Source organism: Chiloscyllium plagiosum, unplaced genomic scaffold (genome assembly GCF_037043375.1).
Source record: "Chiloscyllium plagiosum isolate Xiang-an unplaced genomic scaffold, Cpla_swu_hap1 HiC_scaffold_19, whole genome shotgun sequence".
NCBI classification, from domain to species: domain Eukaryota; kingdom Metazoa; phylum Chordata; class Chondrichthyes; order Orectolobiformes; family Hemiscylliidae; genus Chiloscyllium; species Chiloscyllium plagiosum.
Genome location: NW_028270157.1, coordinates 56349633 through 56363302, shown reverse-complemented (window position 1 = coordinate 56363302; position 13670 = coordinate 56349633). Strand labels below are relative to the sequence as shown.

The following is a 13670-nucleotide window of genomic DNA, read 5'->3' as shown; positions in this document are numbered from 1 at the left end:
CATTGGTAATTGGGGATAGGAAATAAGATGTTCCATAAATGGTGTTTTTAAAAATTTAAAAAATATTGATCCTGTGTGAATGCAGCCTTGGCGGGAGCTTCGCATGCAGCTAACGGAACAAAATAAATCTCTGATGGTTATTATTTTCGACTTGATCTGCTTGGATCTCTTCCTCCTCACCGCTTGTAATCTTTTTCTAATCATTTCAGCAAACAGAATTACATTTTCCTTTACGCCTTTATTTTTCTGGTCGACGGCTTGCGCTTCCCGGGTGAAATTATTTTTTAAAAAGTCTTTCACAAGTGTTGGATGTTTGATGATGATGTTTGACACTCAAAGAGTTAACAGCAGATCGTCTCAATTCTTGCAGTCCTGGATCGGGTGAAAGGAGGGCGAAGCTGCTCGCTATGAGCAGCTGACTTCCTGCTGTGTTTGGGCTCCGGGTTGTGATACAGTGACATTTACAGTTTTGTTTTCAGATCCGACTCTCCCCCACCCAGGGTTTGTAAACAGTTGGTGAGCAGCGAGGGAGAGGTTGAACACTGACTGTTAAGTTGAGGGAGTCTGCTTGCTGCTGGCAGAGCCCCACGTGTTGCTCGCTCAGTAAGCTACAGGTTGGATACCTGTGACTTGGCGCTTCCTGGCTAACTTCCCATCTGTGATAGGTCTGTGCAAGCAAATCGTCCGGGACTCACTGAACACCAACTCCGCCCTATCTCGGGCTCCACTTTATTAAGAAGGAGGTGGAGAGCGATTGAGACTGTGGAGAGAGTCAGTAACTAAGGTGCGGTGATGGGAGAGGTCTGACTTTAAAGCTATCAGTTTCCCCATACACCCTCGAGTCTGCCTTTACTCAGTGTCTGGTTTCTTTCACCCCCTCCCAACGTCTCTGTAATTCCTTAGAGGACCATGTTGGACCCGTCCTCCAGCGAGGAGGAGTCGGACGGTGTGCTGGAAGGCGATGCCGCTAAGGAGCCTCCGCTGAGCGGCGGGGGGAGCGGCGGGAGCAGCAGCGCTAGCGCCCGCTCGCTGCCGGCCACCCGGGGCAGCGAAGGACGAGGGTCGGGCAGCGCTCGCTCGGTCAGCCCGAGCCCGTCACTGGTCAGCGAGAAGGAGAGGGAAGAGCAGGAGAGGATCCAGCGGGAGGAGGAGGACTCGCAGAAGAGGAAGGCGCTGCAGCTCTACGTGTTCCTATTGCGGTGCATCGCCTACCCCTTTAACGCCAAGCAACCCACTGACATGGCCAGGAGGCAGCAGAAGGTGAGTGAGGGAGGGATGGAGAGCCCGTAGCCTTTACATTATACCCACCACTTCCCACTGTGCAGCCAAGCGCCTGCTGCTTACACCCAGGCAAGTTAAGAGGTTGCTGTATGCAGATCAATGCAAAGTCTGCTCAGCACACTTCAACATGTGCCTTTTCTTAAAAAAAAACTTTTCAATCTGGCCACAGATTCCCTCCCCCTGTCCTTAATGTTATCCAGTCTGTGCTTGTAGCTTGGAGATGCCACCGTATGAAACAGAATCTAAACCGACTTGAGTGCCTTATACTCGACCAATCCTCTGAGGTTTTCTTAATCAGAAAAATCTCCCAACCTGAAGCTACAATCCTTTCGGAATTTAACCACCCAGGGTGAGATCATTCAGTCCCCACCCTGGCTCCAATTTGTCCCACTAACTTGCCCTTTTTCTCTTCAACTACTTCATTAAATTCTCTTTGAAAGTTACTCTGCTTTCAGCACTGCCCCCACTATCCCCCATTCCAGATTTTCTTTTCCCTCATTGTTAGTATGTTTGCACTAACTATGACATTTGGAAACACCATAAATTATTAAAACCTTTTCAAGATTTTTAATAGAAGTTTCTCTATTAAATCTCCTCTCATATTTTGCTCTAAAGAGAACAATCCCAGCTTCTCCAGTCTCTCCAATTAACCAGATCCCCTTCTTTTCAGGGAGGGCTTGGACCCAGCGGCATGATCTGAGCAATGGTTACCCATTTAAGTCAGGGAAGAGGAGGAATCTCTTAGAGGATAGTGAATTTGTTGATTTTTTTAAAACTACACAGGGCTTTGAAGTGAGGTTATTAAAAATCTCAGTCTTGAATGTACTTAGTCAGTAAGGGAATGAAGAGTTACATGGAGCAGGCTTGAAAGTGGAACTGAGGATATCAGATCAGCTGAGACATCATTGGCCTGAAAGGCTGATTGGCTTACATATGCTTTTGTGGCTTAATGCCTTGATGCCATTCTACTGAGCCTCTTCTGTATCTTCTCCAAGGCCTTGAAGTCCAAGGCTCCTGCTGGGACCTACCTAACCAGTGCTTCATACAGATAAAGAGGAACTTCGATTTTTCTTGTTCCCATTGCACAAGGGTTTAAGAACCAGAGGTCACTTTTTTGAGGTGGATATCAAAAGTGACATGAGGGAAATACTCAGGTAGTTCACTTGACTGGAGGGCTGATTTACCAATTCTGGGTTCATTTCCTATGTTGGCTCAGCTTGCTGTGAAGGACTGTCCTTGCCAATGTCTCCATGTGCCTGAAGTGTGTTGACTGAGTGAAAGCACCACCAGTCATCTCTCTATATAATAAGAGCAGATATAACCTGGTGCAACTATGATGACTTTACATCAAATGCAAGATGTGGTTAGGATCTGGAATACACTGACTGCTCGTGTGATGGAGGCAAATCCGAATACAGCTTTCAGAAGAGGATTGGATGATTACTTAAGAGATCTTTCCAGAGCAACCGGGAAAGGAAGGGAAATGAGACCAGCTGCTTACTCTTGTAGAAAGCTGGTTTAGATAAAGTAAGCCAAATGACTGTGCTGTTGTCATTCTGAATTTGTTTTTAATCATCAAACCAAGGATCCAATATCTCTAACAGTACAAGTTGAGGGACTGCTGTGTATCCCAGACTTTGCTGCTTTATACACTACACTTCTAGTAGAAGGTCTGGAGAAACTGGAATTGCTTTCTTTCAGCATGGTGAAAATTAAAGCGCTGTTTAATAGATGCATTCAAAAATTAAGGCATTTTAATGCCTAGGGAGAAATTGCTTCCATCAGTGAGAGTGTCAGTAACTAGATGATATTGGTATGAAGTTAATTGTCAAAAAATCTAGGGGGAATGTCTTTTGACAATACAATGGGTTATGATTGTAATAGGTTGCCTGAAAGGGCAGTCAGAAGTAATCCAATAATAACTTTCAAAAGCGATATCTGCTTGAAATGGAGAATTTTTCAGTGCTATGGTGAAAAGGCAGTGCAGTGAGACTAATTGGATAGTTCTGTCAAAGAGCCTATACCAGCATGATGGGTCGAGTGGCCACCTTCTGTGTTCTATGATTCTACAGCTTGCACTGTCTAAATGGGCTGGGTTTTGAAGCTTGGTTTATTTTCCTGTAGCATTATCAATTTGTTCAGAGCAATGCCATTCAATGTGACCTTGCCACTGCAAACGTAACCTACATGGTGACTGGAAATACTTTGTGGTCCCTGCTGTGGTTTATCAAATGTCGGTCTACGTTTTGATGGTATCTTGATTTTATTCAAGAATAGACTTTTTGGCAGGACATTCAATAACCATGTTTGCAATTCAGTGAACAAGTGCAACACTTTCTTTTCAGTGAATACTTCTGTGCAGTTTGTTAAAACATTTCCGAGTAGAACATAAAACTCCACTCGTGTCTTGCTTTTATATATCACCCTGCTTTTAAGCCTGTTAGAGTCAAAATAGAGATGGGAAATGTGACACATTACAGTGCAATTCTCTTAGCCTTCAGTTTATTGTGAAACATTATTACTTCCCTGGACACTTGTGGTTCTTGAAGCTGTATTTCCTTTCTACATTTTGAAATGTAATTTTGATGTGCTCCCAATAATTCAATTTTTCCTCTCTGCAAATTGTCTGAATTAATGAGAGACGATGGGTTGCAGTCGCATTGGACATCATACTTGATACTTCAGGGTCAGTTTCCCAGACTGTCTGAAGCTTTTGTTCTATCCTGCCTACATTCATCCTCGTAGTCTTGGTAGGGCATATCATTTCACTGAGCTGTTAATGCAAGTGACAGGGGATTTTCTTCCTCATGACATGTTGTCATGTTTTGTTTCGAGTCCACTAACTTGTTGCTTATCATAATGTACTGCTTTGTAAGAATCAGTGTTACACAATTTAATACATAGTGCATTTGTTTCATTCATGTGGTAGAGCTGTGTCTTTAGTTAACAAATAATCGGATTAATTTGAGTTGAACTGTTGATTTGCAAGGGGACAGACTTCTAAGTTTTTAGAAGCAGTTAGCATTAAGTGACGAGCGTTTTCTTTCTTGTATGTTCAGTCCTCTGGGGATGTATCTGTTATGATATGTCTATAAGCCCATCGCATTACCTCAGTGATATTTGTTTAATGCAATTTATACACCTGTGGATTACTTTTAGTGATTTTTGACATTAAAATGTTCTTTATCTCCAAGGTGTTTTGATCTTCAAATCCCTGCCAGTTTGTGTGGTCACATCTGTACCTGTGTATTTTCATTAAGTCACTGCTTGCTGACTGCTATGTTTGGCTGTTTATGCTTACCAGCTGTCTTCACGGAAGGAATCACTGCAGGTCATGTGCAGTGCCTCTGACTCTCTCTGCGAAGACCAAATGTCTTTTGGGTTTATCATATGCACAGCAGCTTCGTATAAGTTTCAAGAGACCATTACCAAAAGAAAATAATCCTAATTCATTTTATCTGCTTAAATGTCAGCTTGATGGTACTCATGGATGAGTTTTTATTTTCCTTCCTGCTGTTGTGACCTGTATAGTCCTTAGGGTACGAGAGATGAGTGTTTTGCCTTTGACCCTGGATCTGAGGGATTATGCAGCATGGCAGCTGATCCCAGCTTGGTTATCAAGCAACTGAGTGCAAGTATATACAAAGTAACTTGTCCAACAGTGACCAAGTGAACGAAATGTTATTTTTCTCTGTGGATTTTATCATGGAAATATTTGTTCTGAGGCACCATTTTCCTTTGCCAGAATAAAACATTTTCCCAGGTTAAAGAAAGACCCTGTACAAAAGCTGGTCTTTCGCAACCTTAGGATATCTTTCAGCATATTTTCATCTGAATTGTTTTTGGCTGCTCCTGTGTTCCACATTTTATCTTGATATTTATTGTGTCTTGATTGACCTGGATAAAGTTGGGTTCCAAGGGTGTAATCAAATCATGCTTTCAGATGGTGATTTATCTTTCAATTGTGGCTAATAACGGGCACATTCCTGATGAAGAGCTTGTGCTCAATGTCGACGCTCCTGCTCCTTAGATGCTGCCTGACCAGCTGTGCTTTTCCAGCACCACACTTCTTGAAAACTGGAATTTTAACCCATCGTGTCTAGATTAATGGCATACTGCAAGTTAAACAGTTTAAAAACAGCTGTCCTTGTTGGAAACTGTAGTACTGGACAAATAAAAATCAATTTTCCGGGCCAGTATTCAAATCACCAGCAGTCAATTTCAAAATGAAGAGATGAACCAAATTTTTTGTCTGTAGATAAACCACACCAAACCACATGTAAGGAATAACAAGTTTTAAGGGTACAATTTTCCAGTGAATAAGCCTCCATCACACATCCAGGCAATGTCTTGCAAATCCTAACCAATTGCTGTGTGGAAGTTTGTTTTTCTTGCATTTGCTTCTTTTGTAAATTACTTCGATCAGTGTCCTCTTGTTGTAAGCTAGAACAGTTTCTCCTTATCTACTTTTTCCAGATTCTTTGCAGCTTTTGGAAACTTGTATCAGATTTCCCCTCTGATTTTTCTTGGAAGGAAGAAAGCAGTCTTTTACAGTTAAGAAGAAACATTTCCAATCTATTGTCTTTTGGAAGTAATGTCATAAAACTTTTTGTACTGTCTTTCCAAGGAATTTGTATCTTCCCTATTGTGAGGTCCAGAACTGTAGGCAGTATTCCAAATGAAGCCAAACTAGTATCTCAAAGTTCAGCATAACCTCTTTGCTGTTCCACATTATGCCCCAATTATTGCCATTCATGATCCTAGGTTTCATTTGACAACTATCCTAACCTGTCCTATTTCTTTACAATGACTGAAACATGTGCACATCCAGGTTCCTCTGTTCCTGTACACTCTTTAAAATAATAAACTTTATCATATTTCCACATACTTGGCATCAAAGTGAACACTTCCCCACAAATGAACCTGTCCACTGCAGTTTGCCAACATCTCTTCATGAATTTCTGCACTACCCTTCTCGCTCACGATGCTTAAATTTAATATCATCCACAAATTTTGAAGTATCCCTGTATACCAAAGTCTACATCTTTACGGGGACATTGCTTTTTCTGATTAATATTTTGACTCCTGGGGAATTCTACTGCAAAACTTCCTCCAGCCAGAAAATGGTAATTAGCATTTTACTATTTTCAATCACGCATCAAATTTTGTATCCACATTGTCTCTGTTCCTTTTATTCCAAGCGCTATACTCTTTCTCTAATCTGTACAGCTCTGTATCAAATCTTTTGGAAGTTCATGTACATCACATTAAAAGCAATACTCATTATTTTCTATTACTACTTGTACTTGAAGAAACAATTGTAATTTACTTAAGTGTGCCATATTATCATTGCCAGTTCTGAAGAAGAATTCTACTGGATTTGAAACATTAACTCAGTTCCTTTCTCCCAAAGCTGGCAGAAATGCTGTTTCTTCAGCATTGTTTATTTCAAATTTTCAGCATCTGCAATTTACTTTTATTTTCACCTTTCTGTTGTGATATTTTACTTTCATCAATCAAAACCATTTCACAATGATTGCAATCAGTGCTGTCAGTCCACCCAAGGACAGAATTATACCATAAGGGATAGGAGCAGAAATTTAGGCCATTAAACTTATTGAGTCTGCTCCAACATTCAATCATGGCTGATACATTTCTCAACCCCATTGTGCTGTTTTCTCCCCATAACCCTTGATAATGAAGAACCTATCTATTTCAGTCTTAAATATATTCCACCACCTGGCCTCCACAGCCTTCTGTGGCAATGAGTTCCATAGATTCACCACTCTCTGGCTGAGGAAGTTTCTCTTAATCTCTATTCTAAAAGGTCTTCCCTTTTATTCTAAGGCTGTGCGCTCTGGTCCTCTTACCTCCTACTAATGGAAAAATCTTCCCAATATCTACTCTGGCAGTGGGCACAGCTTTAGAATTAGAGGGTCAGTGTAGAACAGAAATGAGGAGACATTTTCTTTAGCCAGAGAGTAGTGGACCTGTGGAATTCATCGCCACGCTGTGCAGTGGAGGCCGGGATCTTAAACATCTTCAAGGCAGAGATTGATAATTCTTTGCGAGATCACGAGTTTAAGGGCTACGGGGTGAGTGTGGGTAAGTGGAGTTGAAATGTCCATCAACCATGATTGAATGGCAGAGTGGGCTCGATGGGTTGAATGGCCTTACTTCCACTCCTTTGTCTTGTGGTCTATGGTTCAGGCTGTTTAGTATTCTGTATGTTTCAATTTGATCTCCCTTCACTGTTCCAAACTCCATTGAGTATAGACTCAGTCGTCAAACATTCCTCATGAAGATTTTCATTCCTGGGACAATTCTCGTGAACCTTCTCTGAACACACTCTTGGGCCAATACATCCTTCCTGAGATATGGGGCCCAAAACTACACACAACTCCAAATGAGCCTCTTGGAGCCTCAGAAATACATCCCTGCTTTTATATTCATGTCCTCCTAAAAATACATGTTGTCATTTCATTTGCCTTCCTCACTACTGGCTCAACCTGCAAGTTTACGTTAAGAGAATCCTAGAATAGAATTCCCAAGTCTCTTGCACTTCAGACTTCTGAATTTTCTCCCCATTTAGAAAATAGTCCATGCTTGTATTCTTCCTACCAAAGTGCATAACCTTACACCTTACCACATTGTATTCCATTTGCCATTTCTTTGCCTACTCCCCTAACCTGTTTAAATCCTTCTGCTGCCTCCCCGCTGACTTAATGCTACCTGTCCCTCTATCTATTTTTGTATCATCTGCAAACTTAGCCAGAATGCCCTCCGCTCCTTCATCCAGATCATTAATGTATAATGTGAGAAGTTGTGGTCCCAACACTGACACTTACGGAACACCACTTTGTCACTGGCTGCCATCCTGAGAAGGATCCTTTTATCCCCACTCTCTCTGCCTTCTGCCAGACAGCCAAGCTTATGTCCATGCTAGCACCTTGCCTCTAACACCATGGGTCCTTGTCTTACTCAGCAGCCTCCTGTGTGGCACATTGTCAAAGGCCTTCTTGAAGTCCAGGTAGGTAACATCCATTGGTTGTCTTTGGTCTAACCTGCTTGTTACTTCCTCAATGAATTCTAGCAGATTTGTCATGCATGACCTTCCTTTGATGAAACTGTGCTGACTTTGCCCTATTTTTACCATACACTTTCAGGTATCCTTCACAATGGATTCCAGGATCTTACCCATGACTGAGGTTCCACTAATCTGTCCGTAATTTTCCATCTTTTGCCTTACTCCCTTTTTAAAACACATTATACATTATGTTAGCAATTTTCCTGTTCTCGGACCTTCCCTGATTCTAGTAATTCCTGAAAGATCACCACTAACTCCGCCACTATCTTTTCAATTGTCCCCTTTGAACTCTGGGGTGTAGTCCATCTGGTCCAGGTGATTTATCCACCTTCAGGCCATTCAGTTTTTCTAGCACCTTCTCCTTGGTGATGGCCAACATAGTCATCTATCCCCTCACTCTTTAATCTTTGAGATATTACTTGTCTTCCACCATGAAGACTGCCAAGTAATTATTCAGTTCCTCCGCCATTTCCTCCTTCCCCAGTTCTATCTCTCCAGCATCATTTTCTACCAGTCCAATGTCCACTTTTGCCTCTCTTTTGCCCTTTATATATCTAAAGAAACTCTTAGTCTTCCTTTATATTACTGGCTAGCTTACCGTCCTATTTAATCTTCTCTTTTTGTTGCCCTCTGGTCTTTGTAAACTTCCCAATCCTCTGATTTCCCACTGCCCTTTACCACATTATATGCTTTCTCTTTCGCTTTTATGCTATCCCTGACTTACCTAGTCAGCCATGGTTACCTAATCCTCCCTTTTCCATGCTGCTTATTCCTTCAGGATGAATCTCTGCTGTGTCTCCTGAATTACTCCCAGAAACTCCTATTGCTGTTCCACTAACTTTCCTGCATGACTCCTCCTTCCCCCCCCCCCCCAGTCAGTTCTACCCAGCTCTTGCCTCTCTAGTTGATTTTAATCAGCTATAATACCATTACCTCAGATTCTAACTTCTCCCTCTCAAATTACAGAATAAATTTACCCATTAAGGTTCTGCCACCTAAGCTCCCTTATCAAGTTTGTCTCCTTGCGCAACACTAAATCCAGTATTTCCTGTTCCCTCGTGGGGGTTAGAAAGTGTAGTACTAGAAAAGCACAGCAGGTCAGGCAGCATCCAAGGAACAGGATAATTGACGTTTCGGGCATAAGCCCCTCATCAAATAGAGGTTGTGGCGAATATCAAAACTGGTAGGTATGATGTTGTGGGCATCATGGAGACACGGCTGCAAGGGGATCAGGATTGGGAGCTGAACATTCAAGGATACATATCCTATTGAAAGGATAGGCAGGTGGGCAGACTCTCCTGCTTCTCAGATGCTGCCTGACTTGCTGTGTTTTTCCAGTGCCACACTTTTTGACCCTGACATCCAGCATCCCAGTCCTCTTTTATTATTTCTCTCTTGTTCCCTCATGGGCTCCATCACAAGCTGCTTCAAAAGGCCCATCTTGTAATATTCCCCAAATTCCTTTTCTTGCAATCTGCTACCAACTTGATTTTTCCCAGTCCACCTGCATATTGAAATCCCCATGATCACTAACTGTGCCTTTCCTTCACATCTCTTCTATCTCCTGGTGAATCTTGTGCCCCAACTCCTGAGTGCTGTTTGGAGGCCAGTACATAACTCCAACCTTGTTTTTTTTATTTTAATTTTTTAAGTACCTACACTCTACCCACACCGATTCTACACCATCTGACCCTACACTTCTATTTTTGATTTGACTTCTTCTTACTAATAAGGTAACCCCAGCCTGTCTGCCCACTTATATACCTTTTCAATAGGATGTGCATCCTTGAATATTCAGCTCCCAATCCTAATCCCCTTGCAGCCACATCTGTGATGCCCTCCACATCATACCTACCAATTTCAATCTGCGCCACAAACTCATTTACCTTATTGCTTATACTGCGTGTATTCAGATATAACCCCTTCAGTCCTGTACTAACTGTGTCCCTCTTCTCATTGTCATTCATTCGTCTAGTGTGCTTGAAGTTAGATTGCTAACCTTTTCCATACACTCTGTCCAAATTGAACCATGTTTTTCAATATCCTAAACAGTTATCTCTGAAATCCATCTTTTCTGAAGCATTAAGAATTCTATTTTTGTCACTGTTGTCTTCAGTCTTGAGCACTGAATTTCTTACTTTTTTAACCTCAGGATCTTCTAACTTATTGGTTTGTTTGTTATGCAAAATCATAAGCTGGAAGGATTTTTGCCTAGCAAAGTGGAACATTTCTGTGGAGCATGGATAAAGTAAAGTTTTCAATGAAGCTTTTCATTTCTTCAAATGTGAACATTTTTACAAGATGCCCACTCCTGGTACCTCTTTTTTTTTTTAGACAATAGGTGCAGGAGTAGGCCTTCGAGCCTGCACCGCCATTCAACATGATCATGGCTGATCATTCCTAATCAGTATCCTGTTCCTGCCTTATCTCCATAACCCTTGATTCCACTATCTTTGAGAGCTCTATCCAACTCTTTCTTAAATGAATCCAGAGACTGGGCCTCCACTGCCCTCTGGGGCAGAGCATTCCACACAGCCACCACTCTCTGGGTGAAGAAGTTTCTCCTCATCTCTGTCCTAAATGGTCTACCCTGTATTTTTAAGCTGTGTCCTCTGGTTTGACACTCAGCCATCAGCAGAAACATGTTTCCTGCTGCCAGAGTGTCCAATCCTTTCATAATCTTATGTCTCAATCAGATCCCCTCTCAGTCTTCTAAACTCAAGGGTATACAAGCCCAGTCGCTTCAGTCTTTCAGTGTAAGGTAATCCCGCCATTCCAGGAATTGACCTCGTGAACCTATGCTGCACTCCCTCAATAGACAGAATGTCTTTCCTCAAATTTGGAGACCAGAACTGCATGCAGTACTCCAGGTGTGGTCTCACCAGGGCCCTGTCCAGCTGCAAAAGCACCTCTTTGCTTCTATACTCAATTCCTCTTGTTATGAAGGCCAGCATGCTATTAGCCTTCTTCACTACCTGCTGTACCTGCAAGCTTGCCTTCATTGACTGGTGTGTTTTGTAGTGTTTACCAACTCTACCAGAATGTGGTAGTGGGAAAGAATTATTAGGGATGGGTAGTTGCCACCAATCTTCCTTTTTCTCTCTGCTTTGGTTTGCCTCTGACTTATCTAGTGATTATAGTAAGGTGTAATCTCCACTGCAGTATTTATGGAAGGGGAGTGTTCTTTGGCTAAATGAGATATTATTGTGTGATACCTGACCAACAGTGTTTTTGGTATAATTACTCAAACCTTTAAAGTTGGAGCAAATAGGTCAATAAAACCTAGAGGAGAACTTTGTTTCACCCATAAATTGTGACATCAATAGAATAGTGGAGCGGATGGAATGTGCATGCTGAACCTTTTCAGAACCATTGTCTAATGCACCAAGTGGATATCCTTTCTGTTGAAAGATGTGTAGAAGAAATGACTAACTTTACTCTATATAGCAGAGAAATCCTGTGTTTCCCCACTCCATCCCTCCTAAATTGTAACCTTACTGGAGTATGATTGTGTAGGCAACGTCCACACTAGTATTATGATCCAGCTCCTATTACTCGTGGGTTAGTCAAACCTTAGAATGAAACATATCCAGAAAATGATACCTCAAGTTTTCGTTTAACATGGTGGTTCGTCATTATGACTTTTTTTGCATAATGCTGCAGATTTTCTTGAACAACAAAAGTCAGATGCTTATTACACAAGAAGCAAAAAAAAACAATTTTTAGATCTAGAAAATAGTAAGATCAGATATGGCAAAATAAAGTTTTAAAATCGTGTTTCCTGACCCTATCTGTTATGGAAACATGTCGAGAGAAATTACATCTTATGTCAATGATAGCCAATCTCCAGTTTTCCAGTACCTCAGCTGTGACTAATGAGATGCCACTTTTTAAGAAAGGTGGTAAGGACAAGCAAGGGAACTATAGACCAATGAGCCTGACAACGGGTGGTGGGCAAGTTGTTGGAGGGTAATCCTGAAGGACAGGATTTACATGTATTTGGAAAGGCAAGGACTGATTAGAGATCGTAAATGTGGCTTTGAGTGTGGGAAATCATGACTCTCTAACTTTAGTTTTTTTGAAGAAGTAACATAGGATTGAAGGCAGAGTGGTTTGTTCTATATGGACTTCAGAAAGGCATTTGACAAGGTTCCCCATGGGAGACTGGTGAGCAAGGTTATATCTCATGAAATAAAAGGAAACCTAGCCATATGGATACAGAACTAGCTTGAAGATAGAAGACAGAGGGTTGCTTTTCAGACTGGAGGCCTATGATCAGTGATGTGCCACAAGGTTGGGTGCGAGGTCCACTACTAGTCATTTACATAAATGATTTGGATATGACCATAAGAGGTATAGTCAGTGAGTTTTCAGATGACACCAAAATTGGAGATGTAGTGGACAGCAAAGAAGGTTACCCCTGAGTACAACAGGATTTGGATCAGATGGGCCAATGGGCTGAGGAGTGGCCGATGGAGCTTAACTTAAATCAATGCAAGATGCTGCATTTTGGGAAGGCAACTCTTAGCAGGACTTATACATTTAATGGTAATGTCCTGGGGAGTGTTGCAGAACAAAGACTTTGGAGTGCAGGTTCATCACTCCTTGAAAGTGAAGTATCCGGTAGGATAGTGAAGAAGGAGTTTGGTATGCTTCCCTTCATTGGTCAGAACATTGATAATAGGAGATGTGAGGTCATGTTGTGGCTGTACAGGACATTGGTTAGGCCACTTTTGGAATATTGCATGCAATTCTGATCTCCTTCCTATCAGAAGGATGTTGTGAAATGTGAGAGTTCAGATAAGATTTACAAGGATGTTGCCAGGGTTGGAAGGTTTTAGCTACAGTGAGAGGCTGAATTGGCTGAGGCTGTTTTCCCTGGAGTGTCAGAGGCTGAGGGGGTGACTTTGTAGAGGTTTATAAAATCATGAGGGACATGGGTAGGATAAATAGACAAGGTCTTTTCCCTGGGGTGGGGGAGTCCAGAACTTGAGGGCATAGGTTTTGGGTGAGGGGGCAAAGATATAAAAGGACAGAAGGGGCATCCTTTTTCAGAGGGTGGTGTGTGTTTGGAATGAGCTGTCAGAGGAAGAGGTGGAGGCTGGTACAATTACAGCATTTAAAAGATGGGTATACGAATAGGAAAAGTTTGGAGGGGTACGGGCCAAGTGCTGGCAAATGGGACTAAATTAGGTTAAGATATGTGGTCGGCATGGACAAGTTGGACCGAAGGATTTGTTTCCGTGCTGTACATCTCTATGACTCTGTATGGTTCCACTTCTTTGTCTTGAGCTATGGAGCC

The 13670-nt window shown here is 42.0% G+C and overlaps 1 protein-coding gene across 13 annotated transcripts in view; it reads left to right on the top strand.

The window, feature by feature from the left end:
• Positions 1-416: 416 nt before the first annotated feature.
• Positions 417-13670, top strand: part of cadps2 (Ca++-dependent secretion activator 2) — a 718900-nt gene continuing 705646 nt past the window's right edge. For 4 of the 13 annotated variants that reach the window (XM_087997412.1, XM_087997410.1, XM_087997418.1 and 1 more), the window contains exon 1: positions 418-1260. In XM_087997412.1, the coding sequence (XP_087853538.1) occupies positions 910-1260 (351 nt within the window). In that variant the 5' untranslated portion in view covers positions 418-909. Of the gene's footprint in view, positions 1261-13670 lie in introns of all 13 variants that reach the window. The other 9 variants (XM_087997420.1, XM_087997415.1, XM_087997411.1 and 6 more) reach the window with 4 other exon arrangements.